At 34.0% G+C, this 19,090-nt stretch overlaps 2 protein-coding genes and 1 long non-coding RNA gene across 4 annotated transcripts in view; 1 reads left to right on the forward strand and 2 right to left on the reverse strand.

Moving 5' to 3' along the window:
* LOC141394323 (uncharacterized) overlaps positions 1-19,090 on the forward strand; it is a 204,093-nt gene that overhangs the window by 102,782 nt on the left and 82,221 nt on the right. The window lies entirely within an intron of this gene.
* b (glutamate decarboxylase-like protein black) overlaps positions 1-19,090 on the reverse strand; it is a 111,788-nt gene that overhangs the window by 18,292 nt on the left and 74,406 nt on the right. Inside the window, exon 5 of one of the 2 annotated variants that reach the window (XM_073968575.1) lies at positions 7,805-8,267. The exons of the other annotated variant lie outside the window; for it this stretch is intronic. The gene's annotated coding sequence lies outside the window, so the exon portion shown is untranslated. Of the gene's footprint in view, positions 1-7,804; positions 8,268-19,090 lie in introns of those variants that run through there. 2 annotated transcript variants of the gene reach the window in all.
* On the reverse strand, positions 1,712-19,089 carry LOC141394321 (uncharacterized). Its single transcript, XM_073968576.1, has 2 exons — positions 15,305-19,089; positions 1,712-2,265 (listed from the first exon to the last, which is right to left on the reverse strand). Exon 1 carries the CDS (start codon positions 18,291-18,293, stop codon positions 15,858-15,860), a length of 2,436 nt encoding a protein of 811 aa, XP_073824677.1. The 5' UTR covers positions 18,294-19,089; the 3' UTR covers positions 1,712-2,265; positions 15,305-15,857.

Below are 19,090 nucleotides of genomic sequence, written 5' to 3' on the forward strand. Positions count from 1 at the left end.
GCGAGCGTATCTCGTCTCTATGCTACGTGAAACTATCACGTCGGGGTCACCAAAATTATGCGACGGAATCCTCGTCGCATCACAAAAATGTACCAAGAAACCTTGAGGGAAAAACCCAAGAAAAGAAAACACGCGGGCTGATGTTGTCTGTTTGATGTTTTTAGATAGACTCATTCTTTATTCACTACAAAATATTTAAACCTAAATCATACAATCTAACAATAACACACATACACATACATTTTGTTTACACGCACATTAGAAATGCACGCTGTGTTTATAAATACCTTATGCAGACGTGTACACACGTTGCGTTGATAATGGAAAATACATCTTTTATTATCGATCCTTTCTTATCTTTACTATTTTGGGCACGACATTTGTTCCATTATTTATGACAGGCAGTTATTTATTTTTAAACATAGATTCTTAGAACACATGCATTAAAAACAAATCTACCTGACTCTATTTACCCAGAAAAGAGTCTTCTACAAAAATCACCAAAAGGTCAACGTTTTATTTCAAAGCCAATAGCTCCGTTTCTTTAAGAGGTATATCAAAACCTGGCTAGGGAAGTAGGAAAATATCACCCTTACAACGATGTAAAGTAGGTTATCGTAGATGGTCAAACAACAGAGATATCGCAATAGTCGGTAATGCATCCCATTTTCCGATTTTTTGTAATCACGCTACAGGTCGCAATTTTGATCGGATCGTCACGATTTTTTGGGAGTTGATGCGGGTCCCTCAGAGGAAGAACCCTATTAACTTTTGTGATAGTCAAATAATATTCAGGCATCGGAATAAGCATAAAGCTTATGTGGAGAAAAGTCAACGTTTTTTTCTTATGCGAATATCTCTGCTTCTGTAACGAGTATTCCAAAAGGAAAGCCCGTCAATGGAAGAAGAAAATATCTCCTTTATATTGATGTAAAGTATGTTGGCGTAAGTGGGCAAACAATCGAAATATCGCAAAAGTCAATAAAATATACAATTTTTACATTTTTTGTAATCACGCTAGAGGTTGGAATTTTGATCGGATAGTCACGAAATTTTGGGGGTAGATGGGGGCCCCACAGAGGAATGGGGAAAACTGATGTGGAGACAAATTCAAAGTTTTATTCTTTGTGAATATATCGGCTTCTAGTTGGGGTATTCCAACGGCAAAGCCTGTCAATGGAAGAAGAAAATATTACCTTTACATTGGTGTAAAGTACCACAATAGTCGGTAATGCATCCAATTCTTCCATTTTTTGCACACCATTTTTTGTCACAGAGAGAAAGAGGCATATTATGTTTGGTGGTAGTCGGACTATATTCCCTAAAAGAAATGTTTACCAGTGAAAAGCTTATGCACAGGGGTAGTTGTGTACGGTATCACATGGTCGGCCCCGTCCCGACTATAGCCTTTGCTCACTTGTTTTTGTATGGTTCGTTGTCATTGCGGGCTCGCCGGATGGGAGGCAAAATTAAGGATAAGGAAAATATATATTTAACATCTACTATACACCGCCACGGAATCCACACTACCATAGGAAAGGACCTACCGTCTCGGCTGATGCAGTGCCGAGGTACGCCCACCCGCTGGAATTAAAGTTCCACCATAGCACCTTGGAAATTTAAAGATGCCCCATACCCACCTCTCAGTTTTCTGTCCCCTGTTTTCCTACCCCCTCTCAATCAATCACTCAATAATCAAAAACGTAGCTCGTGAATTTCTGATTCATAAGAAAATATACATGTTTATTGGTTTTAGGTATATTCAGATCGTTTACATTACATGCAAGGAAGATTTTAAATATGACATGATTATTTAATTTACTTCTAACAAAAGATGATTCTTTTTTCTAGCATAGTTTCAGGAATGCTGACGACTTCGGCGTCCACAGGCTTATCGACTGTCCTTCCCTGAGTCACGTAGTACAAGGTGAGTATTGCGATGTTTCAGTTTAATATTGATATACATAGAATAAAAGTTTTTTGTTTATTTATTATAGGCAATCTTCTAAGCCAACAAGGGACGACATCTGTAAATTAACAAGGATAATATCTCTGTGGAAAGGACCCTCCCTAAAGACCTGTTGTGAGCAAATATTACTGAAAATTATAGTAGGCAATTAGAGTAACAAATGTCTACCCTTATGTTTATATTTTATGTCTAATGAAAAACTACTTTTATTCCTAGATATCAACGTTTCGTATTCGTCAGTGTAGGTTATGTTGAAGGTCATAAGCCGTATACCTGGACACCGATAATGATGCATCCTGAAATTAAGAATGTAAACGTTGATAACTTCGAAACGAGTTGAGATTTTTTAATAATTCAAAAAAACAAATTTCTAGACTGAAAATGACATACAAAAATAATCCATTTATGATACGGAAAAGCAAAAAAACAATTTATGGGAAAACAAAAAATGGGCATTTTTAAATTGAGAATTGAAAAAGATTTCCAATTGTTGGCTTTTTATGCCATTTTAGTAATCAGAATGGTAGAATAATTGTTTCCCTATCGAAAGAATGATGTTCCTGACACAATTTTGTCATGATCGTAATTACTAATTACGATTTTTATACCCTACACCACCCTGTGGCAAGGGTATTATGTGTTAGTGCATTTGTATGTAACATGCCTAAGGAAAAGAGATAGACCCATAGTTCCTTCTAGGGATATGCATTGAAACACTTTCTGAGTCGATTTATGCATGTACATATGTCCGTCCGTTCGCAACGTACGAGGGCGGTTCGGAAACTTCTTAGCCTATCAATGAAAGAGAATAGTTAGTTTTTCAAATATATTTTTATTTTTCAATATAATCTCCTGAAACGTCAATACACTTAGTCCAACGCTTTTCTAGCAATTCTATCCCTTGATTAAAATAGTTTTCCTCAAGGTCTTCAAAATAGTGGTTTACAACTGTAATTGCATCTTCATTTGAGGTAAAACGCTTGCCAGCAAGGAATTTTTTTTAGATTTGGGAACAAGTAAAAGTCACTGGGAGCTAAATCAGGAGAAAAAGGTGGGTGGTCAAGCAACTCGTACTTTAATTCGTTGATTTTAGCCACTGTTAAAACACTCTTGTGCGCTGGTGCGTTGTTTTGATGAAAAATTATTTTTTTGTGTTGTAAGCCAGGACGTTTTTCTCGAATTTGTACATTTAATTGATCCAAAATGTTGCAATAGTACTCAGAATTTATTGTTTTACCCTTTAAAATACCTTTGAAGTCCCAAAAAACCGTTGCCATAACCTTACCAGTCGATTGAATTGTTTTTGCCTTCTTTGGGGCACTTCCTCCAGCTTCAGTTCATTGTTTGGATTGTTCTTTTGTCTCTGGAGTATAGTGGTGGATACATGTATCATCAACAGTTATGAAACGACGCTTAAAATCCATTTTATTTCGCTTAAAACGATCCAAACAAGCTTGAGAAATGTTCATTCTTATGCGTTTTTGATCGACTGTTAACAAATGCGGCACGCAAGAAAGCTTTTTCATATGTAGTTCTTCATGCAAAATTAAATGGACTCGATCATTTGAGATGCCCATGATATTAGCAATTTCACGCACTTTTATTCGTCGATCATTTAATACCATATCATGGATTTTGGCTACAATTTCTGTTGTTGTTGCTGTTTTTGGACGTCCACTACGTGGTTCATCTTCAATGCTTGTACGACCACGTTTAAATTCAGCAACCCAATTTTTTACTGTTGCATATGAAGGAGCACTTTCACCTAACACATTCACCATATCATTATGAATTGCTTGTCCCGATAATCATTTTTTATGTAAATATTTAATGACTGCACGCACTTCTAATGTTTCCATTGTAAAAAAATTGCGGATGCGTCTTTTTTGAACACCTGTTTCTATATGAAGGAGTTGCCAGATCGAAACAAAATTTAACATGTGTTCATAACAGAGATGGAAGTTTCCAAAACACTTAATTTTTTCTGTTTCTACCGCGCTTTTTGTGCTAGGCTAAGAAGTTTCCGAACTGCCCTCGTACAGGTCGCATTTATTGTTCGATTTGGCTGAAAATTGGGGAAGATCATTTTTTAAGCCTAATGAAGAACGCTATTGCTTTTGGTGAAAATCGGTTCAGATTTGGATATAGCTCCCATATATATTTTCGGCCGATTTGAGGTATTTGATGCACCAAACACGCTGTATCTGTCCAATTTTGATGAAATTGGGAATGTGTGATGGAATTAGGTCTATAGATGTGCCAAATTATAGCGAAATCTGTTCAGATTTGGATATAGCTCCAATACATATTTTCGGCCGATTTTTGGTATTTGGTGGACGAAAGACGTTATATATGTCCGATCTCAATGAAATTTGGAATATGTGACGCAATTTGGTCTAGAAATAAGTGTGCCAAATGATATCGAAATCGATTTAAGGTATTTGATGCACCAAAGACGCTATGTATGTCTAATTTTGATGAAATTTGGAATGTGTGACGGTGTTTGGTCTAGAAATATATGTGTCAAATTATATTGTAATCTGTTGACATTTGGATTTAGCTCACATATATATTTTAACTATTCACAGTGGTGTAGGGTATCACATAGTCGGCCCTTCCCGACATTGATCCTTTCCTTACTGCTTTTAATTTAATTTACTAATTTTGGCACCCTACGTCACTTAATTCGGCAGATAAATAGTTTTTAGCCAATACTAGGGTAAATACTCGAAATTGGGGTACCCTTATATGGGGGCTACAAGAAAACGTGGACTTACGTTGACAATTTTTGTATGCCCATTGAGAACTCACTGTGCCAAATTACAGCCAATATGATTGTAAAATGTGGCTAATAAATCGGGAGGTATATGGGGCCTACATCAAAACAGATAAACCATTTTCAATACCAGAAGTTCAGTTGATATAAGAAAGATTTGAACCAAATTTTGGCACAATACCTCAATTGGTTCTGGTTCGGCAGTTATAGAGTTTTTACCCAACCAAATACTCGGGTATTTACCTACATGTTTAAAGTAATGTAAAACTAACCATTTTGAAACGATTTCACAACCTAAAACCAGGAGTTGGGTGTAAGATGTTGTATTGGCGATTCAATATAGTAAATACACAAATAAATACTACAAATGGGTATTTACCCAACGTGTGGGTATTTACCGGGTAAATACTATCTCTAGTAATTAGTGTCCCTCTGTAGGCAATTTGGCTTGAAATTTCTAGTCTTTTAAGTTATTATTCAAGAACTGACTATGAAAAATCATTAACGGTTATGTCTAGAGTACGTACAACCAATTTAATGATATATGGAAAGTCCTGTATCAACCAGGCTTGCCCATATTAGACTAGTCTTTAACGGCATTGCCCTGATACAGGAAAAAATCAGGGCATAGAACAAACGTTTTTGAACATTGATTCTTCCAGTACATTAACACAATGGCATGCTTTCATTGCAGTACTTGATGACGACAAACAGAGAAATTTTGGCTCAACTACGTTCGGAATGGTGTAGCCGTCTAAATTACCACAGGACAAGGATCGAAACAGGCACATTTCTAGAAGTGGAGAAGCACCCAGAGTCAGATTAAATAGAAAAACGAACATACATATAAAATAGTGTTACAACAACAACAAAATTAAATTTTGGATGTAATTAAGTTATAGTTATTTCATGAATTCCTTTTAATTAATAATGAGTTTTTTTGGCATGAAAATCATATTTCAATACAGCATTTTCCATTTTCTAAACAAGACATGAAAATGTCATGCCAAAGGGTAAAAATGGCATGCTAAAGGGTCTGTGGAAATGCTATTCTAGGGAATTGGTTAAGATATTATGCCAAAGAGTTGGTTAAGATGCTATTCCACCGGGTTTTTGAAGATGACATGCTTAGGATCTGAAAATGAATTGCATTTTTGGTGGTGCACACATGCCTTAATAGCATCTTTGACATCGAACATTTAGCTGGAATTAAGTAGTGGTCCTAAACATGGTGTATTTAGATCAGTAGATTTAGATGGAAAAATCTATAGAACACTAATTTTTCTTAAATTCCTAAAACTTCAAAATTAATAAACACAAATGCAACAAGTGTTTTGTTTTTAATGCTTTTTGGCGCATTATATAATAACGTAAAAAATGAATGAAGTGTCAACTTTTACCCAACCTTTCTAATTAAACCATGGCCATAAATGTTTTATCATTGTACATATTTTTTATTTATAATGAATTCTTACATGTTAAAAAGCCTTTTGTTCAATAAAATGGACAAAAATTTAACTTTTGCAAGTAAAATGTACCAAAAACGTTTAAGAAGTTACCAGTTCGTGGAGGCCCGAGCCGCCCCCTGGATACGTCGGTACAGTGGAACAACACGTACAATTCATGAGAAAGATTCATGAGATGGTGAACTGTGGGAATTTGAAGTTGATGGCGGCGAGTTGATGAACGCAAATATGAAATCTTTCACCAGAAACAGAGGGACTGGTCCTTAATAGGATTAAAAAAACTAAGCAGTAGACGAGTGTTCGCAAACGATAGGAAGGAACAACAACAACCACGTAATCTTGTACAAAACGAACAATCTTGTTTACTGCCAATTAAATCAAGTGAAGATTACTCCAAGTGGTCCCAGAATAAACTTCAAGGCTGTAAAGAATAATAGGTTAGACCGAAGCATGAGCCAAACGTCTCCTAATGAAAGGCAGCAGCACAAAATCCGCCCTTGCAATGGCTCCATAGCATTATGAATCTTGGATTAACAAAGTGAAATTAGACGACAATCACCTTTGAAAAGCATTTGAACGTGATCTGCAAACGGTTCGCACCAAAAACTTAAATCAAGAAAGAGATCATTAATAAAAATAATAAAGAAAAATTGCCCTAAAACCGAACCTCGCGGCACACCACTTCTAAGAGGAAGAATAGATCTTGCACTCCCAATACACACAAGCTGCTTTCTATCAAAAAGATAAGTAGGCGTTTACCAGCAAGCTCTTCGAGAAAATTGGTATAATGATTGCAATTTATTTTTATTTACATATTTACTTATTTCACTTATTTCATGTCAAATGCCTTCTTCAAGTCGAGAGACACCAGGACACAAAGTTTTGTATTGTCTGTAACGGTAGCATTGTTGTTTTTTTTTTGCTGCGGCTTTAGGCCGCGTATATTGCAAGGAATCCTCCGCTCCCTTTCTGCTACATTATAATTATAGTGTCAAATGCCGTCCTCAAGTCGAGAGACGCCAGGACACAAAGTTTTGTATTGTCTGTAACGGTAGCATTCCTGTTTTTTTTTTTGCTGCGGCTTTAGGTCGCGTATATTGGAAAGAATGCTCCGTTTCCTATCTGCTTAATTATAATTATAGTGCCAGGTGGTAAAGAATTTTGTAACATTTTTCTTAAAAGGTTACAAAAGGGATTTGAATTTCAAGTTTGGAATCAAAATAAAGAGTCATACTATCCCAGCATAAAGTTTGCCTCCAAAGATGCAATTAAATCATATGTACAAGTGATTTGGAAGTGCATCAAATTATGCATTTTCACTCATGATTTTCACAAGAGCGTCACTACTGAAAGATTCACTCCATTAGCGCTGCATTTTAACTAACCCTTTGGCATTGCGTTTTAACCATCCCTTTGGAATCGCATTTTAGGGTAGAATAGGAATCAGTCCAATTTGCATCCAAAGCACGTGTTTTGATGCTGTGCTTTGGTACTGTTTAAAGGCACTCCTCGGAATGTGTTTTTATGCAGAGATGTAATAAAAATGCAAACCATTACGAAATGTCCCAGAATAGATAAAAAGAAGTTATTATTTGTGTGAAACAAAAATATTACGAACTTTATTATATTAACACAAATTCTGAAAATTCTTCATTAAATTCAATCGCAACTGTTGTTGCTGTAACAGTGTTTTGTATTATATGTTTGTATACTCCTTCTTCTGCTTAATCTGGCACTGGGTCAATTTCCAGTTCCAGGAACGTAGCTGCTTCGATGGGATGTAACCACAGATTCAATACAGTAAGTTTAGTAGGTTTGGTGCCGCGTGGGCCTGTGCCGCATGCGGGACAGATGTTTTGCACAGTGCCTTCGATCCTTGTCCAATAGGAATTTGAACGGCTGCACTTTCCCGAGCGTTGTTGAGCCAAAACTACTCTGGTTTGTCGTGGCAGCTGACGCTCCTCAGATTCGATTGATGGGGGATGTGCTTCGAGGACCGCATTCAAATTGTAGCTGCTTATGACATCTGTAACTGCCGCGGTATATGCTTATTGATCTAGGGGATCAATAGAAATCCGTTGTAATAAAAATAAATTATGCCCATTAAAATGTTTACTACTTTTAGCGTTATAAAACAATAAAACGAAGTGACCCACACGAACCAAAATATTTTCGTTGTCCTTGGACCCCAATACGACATAATTTTCACATCAACTGCCTAAAGGTGTGTTCCAATTTTTTGCTATGTACTAGAGCGCAGCAAAATACATCTGATTATTCCCCCGATTTTAACTACAACGCCTGTAATGACTGGTCTTCGATACTTCCTCGTTTTGGTGCATCTGTTTGCTATGATTTATTTTAAGTACAGTTTTAAATATCATTAAAGAAAATGTTCCATTGAAAAGACAAAAGCCCCACAAGCTTCCCTGGTACACTAAAGGTCTAAACAAGCTTAAAAATCTGCGCAATAAACAACATAAACGATACTTAAATTCTGGTAATCCTGACGATCATGCCAAGTTTGTACACTTTCAAAGAGAATTTAACTGTTTGAACAAATTTCTTTATAAGCAATACATTCTTTCTAAAGAATCCGAAATTAAGGAAAATCCTAAAAGTTTTTGGTCTTTCGTCAAATCGAAACTCCAATGTTCTGATATTCCATCAACCGTTAATTACAATAACTGCAGATCTCAATCTACTCATGATTTGGTAAATATGTTTGCTAATTTTTTCAAATCTAGTTTCCAGATATTAACGATTTGTAATACGACATTTCCTGAATTCAATACTGTCATTAATGTTGGCAACTTTCTTATATGTGAAAATGATGTTTCCGAAGCAATTCATAAAATCAAGAATAGTCTTAAAAGAGATTGTGATGGCTTATGTACATACTTTTTAAAAATGTGTCATTCAAGCATAGTTTCTGTTTTAACTTCAATATTTCGCCTATCTCTTGAAGAAGGTATTTTTATCGATAAGTGGAAAGTTTCAACTATTATCCAAGGTGTTTGAGCAGATCATTTATAAAAAAAGCTTTTTTTATATCAAAATCTATTATTTCGCCAAACCAGCATGGATTTTATTCAGGGAGATCCACCACGAATAATTTATCGCTGTTCACCGATTACGTTATTTCCGCTTTTGAGCAAAGCGTTTGATAAAGTCTCACACAGCATTTTATTAGCTAAGTTAGAAAGGCTTGGCATCCATTCTTCTTTTCTCGCTTGGATTTCTTCTTACTTAAGAAATAGAGTTTGTAAGGTTGAAGTTGAAGGTTATGTGTCTAGACCTCATTTTCAGACTTCTGGTGTTCCACAAGGAAGTGTCCTAGGACCACTTCTTTTCAACTTATTTATTAATGACATTTCGACATGTTTTCTTAATTCTAAATTTCTTCTATACCGGGATGACCTGACATTTTTTTCGGTAGTACAATCTTTGCGTGATATTGTTAATTTACAAGTTGATTTAGATAGTTTAGTATCGTGGTGTGATGCAAATAAACTGTTTCTCAATCTTTCAAAATGTTTTCACATGTCTTATTCCCGATTAACTAATCCAATTCAGGATTGATAGTAATGCTCTAATAAAATTAAGCACTTTCCGAGATCTCGGTATTGTATTTGATACATCTTTGACTTTCGTGTCTCATATTGATCACATTATTCCTGAGGCCTATAACGTACTTGCTTTCGCTAAACGGAATTGCAAAGACTTCTCTGATCCATATACCATAAAATTGATATATACGTCATTTGTTAGATCCAAAATTGAATACGGTTCATTTATCTGGGATCCTCAATGCAATACTCATATTAACCGTATTAAAAAAATCCAAAAGAGTTTTGGAAAGTTTGCGCTCAGAAAGTTGTTTCCAACAGAAATTCCGGATTATAAATCCAGGTTTTTGTTACTAGGACTTCAAAGTTTGGAATCCCGTCGAAAGTTGCATAATTTTATGGATTGTCCAGATTTGCTGGCTTTAGTGCCCTTATTTGTACCACCAAGAAGCTTACACGAAGTGAACTTGTTCTATATCCCTTTTCATCGAACTAATTATGCCCTAAATGGACCAATAACTCGCACCCTTTTGCACTTGAATGTAGGAAACAAAGCACTTCAAAGAGAATCTAAGCCTGGTATTGACTTTAGTACATCAAAAGATATGTTTAAATCGTTATTGTACTATGTTTATCCAAATTTGTAATGTTAATATTTACTATATTTGAATTGTTGTCTTAGTCTGTAAAGATTTTTTGAATTCCATTGACTAATAAAGAAATAGTAATAGTAATAATAATAATAATAATAATAATAATAATAATAATAATAATAATAATAATAATAATAATAATAATAATAATAATAATAATAATAATAATAATAATAATAATAATAATAATAATAATAATAATAATAATAATAATAATAATAATAATAATAATAATAATAATAATAATAATAATAATAATAATAATAATAATAATAATAATAATAATAATAATAATAATAATAATAATAATAATAATAATAATAATAATAATAATAATAATAATAATAATAATAATAATAATAATAATAATAATAATAATAATAATAATAATAATAATAATAATAATAATAATAATAATAATAATAATAATAATAATAATAATAATAATAATAATAGTAATAATAATAATAATAATGATAACAATAATAATAATAATAACAATAAGAATAATAATAATAATAATAATAATAATAATAATAATAATAATAATAATAATAATAATAATAATAATAATAATAATAATAATAATAATAATAATAATAATAATAATAATAATAATAATAATAATAATAATAATAATAATAATAATAATAATAATAATAATAATAATAATAATAATAATAATAATAATAATAATAATAATAATAATAATAATAATAATAATAATAATAATAATAATAATAATAATAATAATAATAATAATAATAATAATAATAATAATAATAATAATAATAATAATAATAATAATAATAATAATAATAATAATAATAATAATAATAATAATAATAATAATAATAATAATAATAATAATAATAATAATAATAATAATAATAATAATAATAATAATAATAATAATAATAATAATAATAATAATAATAATAATAATAATAATAATAATAATAATAATAATAATAATAATAATAATAATAATAATAATAATAATAATAATAATAATAATAATAATAATAATAATAATAATAATAATAATAATAATAATAATAATAATAATAATAATAATAATAATAATAATAATAATAATAATAATAATAATAATAATAATAATAATAATAATAATAATAATAATAATAATAATAATAATAATAATAATAATAATAATAATAATAATAATAATAATAATAATAATAATAATAATAATAATAATAATAATAATAATAATAATAATAATAATAATAATAATAATAATAATAATAATAATAATAATAATAATAATAATAATAATGATAATAATAATAATAATAATAATAATAATAATAATAATAATAATAATAATAATAATAATAATAATAATAATAACAAAATTCTCGATGCCAAAGATGCCATTCAATCATGGGTGAAAGTGATCTGGCATGTCATCTTTTTAGCATCTTCACCGATTAATTTTATATGAGCATGGATGATTTGGCATGTCATTTTCACCAACCCTTGGCAATGACATTATTATTACGACGAGAGTTTTAACAACGTTGATTGTGATTTCGAGTCTCCGACAACATCAAGCCTATTGCAAATAATTAATCTTATATACTTAGAAAAATGTGTATAAATAAAAACACAAAATTTATCTCTACTGGATCGATGGAATGCTGATGAAAAGATCGGATCTTTCACGACTTCCTTTGCATGGGTTCAAATGCTGATGAAAATATCGGATCTTTCACGACTTCGTTTGAACCAATGCAAAAGATGCCATGAAATCACGTCATCGCATGGAACCCCTTCCTTCAAATTTAGCTGGGAGTGTTCTTCGAAAATCTCAATGGTTTGGTTGTTATATACCAAAATATCCAAAAAAGCTGGATAAAAAACTTCAAATCAAAATCCGGAGGCTCGATTTTCACCGTAAAAATTCAGCGTACACTAAAAGAAAAAGATACGTAATATGAATGAAATCCTACGTTGTATCAATGAAATTTGTCATTAATTTTGAACCAACGTTGATTGAATAAATGAAAAAAGTTTCATTGGAGTAAAATTAACGAATTTGTTCATTAATGCAATGAAAATCCTTCATTGATGCAATGAAACTTTTTCATTAATGCGATGAAACTTCGTCATTGATGCAATGAAACCTCTTCATTAATGCAATAAAAGTAGTACTTTCATTGCCGTAACGAAACTTCTTCATTAATGCAATGAAATACTTTCGTTGTTATAATGAAACTTCTTCATTTATGCAATGAAGCCTTACGTTGGTTCAAAATCAATGACACATTTCATTGATGTATTGTATTGATGTAAAAGATATGATGCAAAATACCGCTGAAACAACATGAAGTAAGCATTTTAGAGTTTCAGAATGTTCTAAAGAATTGTTGAGAACTTTATTTGGAAGATTTTTGGAAAAGGTTACTTTGTTCAACTCCCAATAGTTTAGCCGATACTGACCAGAATTTCAGCAATTATGTAAAGTTTATAGATTTTGATGCCCTAAACGGAGTTTTTCTTATGTGTTTTTTTTTTTCCAAAAGATACGTTCTACTTGTCTAGGGCTACAATATTGCTAAAGACAGCAAGGCTAAATTCCTATTCGTTTCTGAGATAAAGTCCTGATAAATGCAAAAAAGTGTAGATTTAGCCCGGTTTAGATGAGGCCATAAAATCCGAACTGGATCTGACAGGACAAAACCCTACTAGGGTTTTTGTAGTCTAAATATGTACTTTCAAAAATGCATACTATAAGTTGTTTGCATTTTCAGTGTTGCATAGTTTATTATTGATGTAGCTAAGAAAACGGTGCTTGTTTTGCAAAGAGAGAGAGAGAGAGTAATTTCGCCTACACATGTTTTCTGCTTTTGAAATACACACACACAACCACAGCTGGAATTCAATGAACACCAATACAAACAATAACAAAGAACTGAGAATAGCATTCTTTTTAATGCGAATGAATATTTATGTATACCAACGTCAATCGGTGACAGTAGCGAATTTGTGTACAGCTGGTGCCGCTTCTGCTAGTTTTTGTAAATATTCATGCATACATATTTATGTATGTGACTCAATACATATGTATGTATGTAGCCAATATATGTGTTCTTTTTGTGATTGTCAAAAATATAATTTGTTTAAAAAAGACAAAATAATTAGAAGACAACTGTTATAAATTAGCAGATTTACAAAGAATACAGAATGCAAAAAGGGTGATAATACATATACATAAGATAATATTAGATAAGATAGTTGGTCTGTCTGGTTACTTTCCCTGCAAGAATTGACCAGCAAGAACTTTCTCAGAGAGTAAGGAGTTTTTATTCTCTTTTGCTAGAAAATTGTAAAAAGTAAACAGACAACTTCCCAGCAGAAACCAGGAAGCAATCAGCTGGCTTGCCCAAACAGAACAATTTGTCCGCCAATAAAGGAAACAAACACGTTGTATTTTATTAAAAATAAGAAAGAAAATGTCCCAAAATAGGGATTTTCCCACTTTGCAACTTTGTTCTCCAAAAAAGCAATACAATTACGCTTGCTATTTCCACAATAAAAATGTTTTTAATTTTTACAAACATAAATCAACGAAAATATTAAAACAGATGATTGATTGTTTTCAGGAAGAAGAAGAGTGCAAGTGCTTGCTAGAAGAAATTTGTCCAGCAAGAATTTGCAAGCTCTCAGTGAAAGAACTGTCAAAATGTCTCTCTCGAACCGCTCTCTTTTGCTGACTTTTTGCGTTAACAGACGACTTCCAGCAACAATTGGTACAAGTTGGTACAAATTTTGGGGTAACCAGACAGACTTAGTATTAGGGATTTCAAAAATGTTTCATTTAAACTGTTGAAACTGTTTCATTAATTTTTGGAGCAAACCAAAAACAACGAATATATATTTTTCGCCATTTTTTTTAAATGGTTTGCGTACTAGTTCTTTTTTGCCAGTTGTATTTAGTTTGAATTCAAAACGTACATATTTTCCTTAACTTAGGAGGGTTGGGGTTTTTTTATTTGGGATGACGACTTCTATTTTGTTTTTTAAATAGTCAGGCTTAATCCCATAGTCGTTACTTTAATATTTTATTAAAACAACTTTAATTTATTAGTAGGAAAAAAAATTAGCGATGTTTAGCAAGGGGTAAGGCAGGGAAGACTATAGTTTCAGATCTCGCCACAGATCTTCATCAGTTCCCTTGTTTCTTGTTTTTCAACAATAAACTTTTTATACCCAAGTGTCAATTGCTCGCTTCCACTAATAAATTAAAGTTGTTTTAATAAAATTTTAAACAACGACTATGGGATTGAGCCTGACTATTTTGAACATTTTTCTTATCTTTACAAAAATTAAAAGTTTCATTACATCAATGAAATTCGTTTCGCTTATACAATGAAACCAAAAATCATTAAATTTTAAATAACGTTAAGTTTCACAGCATGAAAGAAACATTTCTTCATATTAATTGAACGTTTCATAGCATCAATGAAACCCGTTCATTGATACAACGAAGCATTTTTCTTTCAGTGTAGACATAGGGTCTAGTGAACATTTTTGCTCAGTACAATACCAAGAATCAGAAACTCCAGGCGCCCGTTAACATTTTTTTCCTTCCATACAAATCGCCCTGGACTAAGCTGTCATGCTTAAGTGTTCCATACGCATTTTCCCATTTTGAGATAATTACATTTTATATTTGCGTCACAACTGCATGGAGTTGACTGAAGAAAATATTTATGTATATTTTTGACATGAATTATTAATAAAAGAAATAGTCTTTGCTAAAATTTAGAAGAATATCTGTTCGATTTGTTGTTTAATAGAAATTTTGTCGATTTGTTCCATATCCACACTTATGACTTACTTACTTAGTTGGCCCATTACAGAACATTTGTTCCATAGACCGAACTAAGAAAAGATCTCCATTCCTCTCTGTTTTTCGCTTGACTTTTTGGAATACCGCGCCTTTCCATTTCTTCATCCACTTGTGTGCTCCATCGAAGCTTAGGCCTGCCGATTCTGCGTGCACCGCCATGTGGCATGTATTCATACGCCTTTTTAGCGGGTTCATCATCGCTCATTCTCATGATATGGCCTAGCCAACGCAATCGTTGCATCTCGATACGTTTAACTATATGCATGTCTTTGTATAGCTTATATAGCTCGTGGTTCATACGACGTCGATATTCACCGTCAACGCAAATCGGCCCGTAGATCTTTCGAAGAATTTTCCTCTCAAACACACCAAGCACTGCCTTATCTGCTTGCGCAAGTACCCATGCTTCGGAGCCATACATTAGCACGGGTAGTATCAGCGTTTTGTATAGTGTTATTTTTGTTTGACGAGATGTGGCTTTGTTTTTAAATTGCTTACTTAATCCATAGTAGCATCTGTTGGCCAATACAATTCTTCTTCTTATTTCACAACTGATGTTGTTTGTTGTGTTTATGGCAGTGCCGAGGTAGACGGTCTTTAACTACCTCAAAATTGTAGGTACCAACTTCTACGGTTGGTCCGAGCTCTATGGACGCTTTGCGCGTCGACACCATCAATTTGGTCTTTTCGCCGTTTACCGCCAGACCCACTTTCGCAGATTCTGCTTCGACCTTCCTAAAGGTATCAGTTACTTCCTTTACTGATCGTCCCATGATGTCTATGTCATCAGCATAGGCAAGTAACATGTGGCTATTGGTGTAAATTGGGCCACTTCTTTTGACATTTGCATCTCGTATTACCTTTTCCAGCAAAATGTTGAATAGGTCACACGAAAGGCTGTCTCCTTGTCTGAAACCTCTTTGGGTACAAAATTCTTCGGAGAGGTTCTTTCCAATTTTAATTGAGGACCTAGTATCAGTTAGAGTCATCTTACAAAGCCGGATGAGCTTTGCGGGAATACCAAATTCAGACATTGCATGGAATACCTTTGATCGGAGGGGACTGTCGAATGCTGCTTTATAATCGACAAAAAGGTGAAATGTGTCGATCTGCATCTCTTGGGTCTTCTCTAGGATTTGCCGCAGGGTAAATATCTGGTCAATGGTGGACTTGCCAGGTCTAAAGCCACATTGGTATGGTCCAATTATCTCGTTGACCATAGGCTTTATTCGTTCGCACAGTATCCCTGACACTATCTTATAGGCAATAGGGAGTAGACTTATGCCCCTATAGTTGGAGCATACAGTCTTATCTCCTTTTTTGTGGACGGGACATAGGATGCTCAGGTTCCAATCGTCGGGTACGCGTTCTTCCTGCCAGATGGTGCTAACTAGCTGATGCATACACCTTATCAGCGCGTCGCCTCCGGTTTTAAACAGCTCGGCTGGTAAGCCATCGGCTCCTGCTGCCTTATTATTCTTCAGCCGGTTGATTGCTGTTTTTACCTCATCTTGGCCGGGTGGTATACATTCTATACCATCTTCTGGGATTGGATCTGCGGTATCATCGTCTTCGCCACTATTGGCTACCAGCAGATTGGAGAAATGTTCCTTCCATATCCTGAGCACGCTATCTGTATCTGTTACCAGATTACCTTGCTGGTCTCTACAGGAGGATGTGCCTGTACCAAAGCCATCTGTTTGATGTTTCACTCTTTGGTAGAATTTTCGAACTTCATTCTGGCTCCTGTACATCTCGATTTTTTCACACTCCCGCTTTTCCATTTCTCTCTTTTTCTTGCGGAAAAGACGTTTCTCTTCTCTCCTTTTCTCCCGATATCTCTCTCGTGCGCTACGCGTTGCTACTGATTGTAAAGTAGCTCTATATGTCGCATTTTTATCTTCGGTAGCAGCACGACACTCCTGGTCATACCATGAATTCCTTTGTGGAGGTCTCTGGAATCCAAGTATGGATTTTGCGGCTGTTTGCATGGAGTGGGCAATATTTTGCCATTGTGTTGTTATGTTATCGGGACAAGGAGTGCTCGCGTTAAGCAATTGGGCTAGTTGAGTGGAATATGCTGTGGCTATCTGTTGTGTTTGCAGCCTATCGATGTCCAACTTCCGCGTTGTGTCTGTTCGTGCTTTATTTGCAACGTTTAGACGGGTACGTACCTTTGCTGCAACAAGATAGCGGTCCGAATCAATGTTTGCGCCTCGGAACGATCGTACATCCAACACGCTGGATGAATGTCTTCCATCTATCACAACATGATCAATTTGATTACTTGTTCTTTGATCTGGGGACAGCCAGGTGCCCTTATGAATATCGAGATGATTAAATCTGGTACTGCTAACTACCATGTTTTTTGCAGCTGCAAAGTCTATCAGCCTCATACCATTGTCAGATGTTTCACTGTGGAGACTGAATTTCCCGACTGTTGGGCCAAAGATATTCTCCTTTCCAATTTTGGCATTAAAATCGCCTAGAATGATTTTAATGTCATGGGCAGGGCAACGGTCATATGTTTCTTCTAAGCGCTCGTAAAATATATCTTTGGTCTGTTCGTCCTTTTCTTCAGTGGGAGCATGAGCGCAAATAAAGCTGATGTTGAAGAATTTAGCTTTTATTCGAATTGCAGCAAGTCTTTCATTCACTGGGGTGAAGCTGAATACCAGATGTTTTAGTCTCCGACTAACTACGAATCCGCAACCAAACTCATGCTTTACGTCATGGCAGCTATAATACAGTGCGTCACCTTTAGGTGTTGTTGTGACGCCTTTCCCAATCCATCGTATTTCCTGTATGGCAGTAATATCGGCCTTGTACTTTTCAAGTACGTCTGCCAATGCGAAGACTGCACCTTCTCTATAAAGAGTGCGAACATTCCAGGTGCGGATTCGCAGATCATGGTCCTTAAAACGTTTGCGGGGTTCGTCAACTTTAGAGGGGTTTGTTTTTCTTTTCTTTCGTTTTTTCATAGTAGGCAGTTTTTTTTCTAGGGGAGGGTTACTAACCCGACGCCCAAACCCAAGTTTTTAACGTTCTTATGGGTGAACGCGCGGCACATGTTAGCTCACTACCTTTAACGGGTGTTAAAGGCAGTTCCCCAGGTGACACCACGGGGAGGTCAGTGTCCACTTGAGATGAAAGAGGGACCAAGATAAATCCTGGGCTTTGCCATGTTAAAACCGGTCAGGACCGTTCCTTGGTATCTTCCATCCCCTACGTCACCCCCACACTTATGACACAAATGTAAAATATTGTACATCACATGGAACAAAGTGACAAATATTTTTTCCCATCTTTGCCTCAATAAATTCAAAACTTCTACAAGTTCTGATTTTGGAAATGTGCTTTCAAACTTGTAAGTTATTATAATCATAATATTATACCAAAAAAACTTTGGCGTCGGAACGTGGATATTTCGAAAAATGGCACAGAAAGAGCGTACGGGAAAGACCCTGAAACCACCTATATCTCAAAAAGTCAAAAATATGGAACAGTTAAGCATGACACCACCGACGAAATGTCTACGCAAGGGATGCTCTACAAGAATCGGTCATATTTTCTCTTAAATATTTCACACTATATTCTTTGCTGTTTCTTCATATAATTTTGTTGTTTCAAATATGACTGCGATTAAGAGTAATCGTACTTTTTTGTGTATAGTACTGTCTGGGCACTTTTTTTCTAATTTTTATTGACAGTAAACATGAGAATTTTTGAGCAAAAGAAAACAAAACTATTGCAAATAACAAAAAATACGAAATAATAA

This window comes from Musca autumnalis, unplaced genomic scaffold (genome assembly GCF_047663935.1).
Source record: "Musca autumnalis isolate F117 unplaced genomic scaffold, ASM4766393v1 scaffold_2, whole genome shotgun sequence".
NCBI classification, from domain to species: domain Eukaryota; kingdom Metazoa; phylum Arthropoda; class Insecta; order Diptera; family Muscidae; genus Musca; species Musca autumnalis.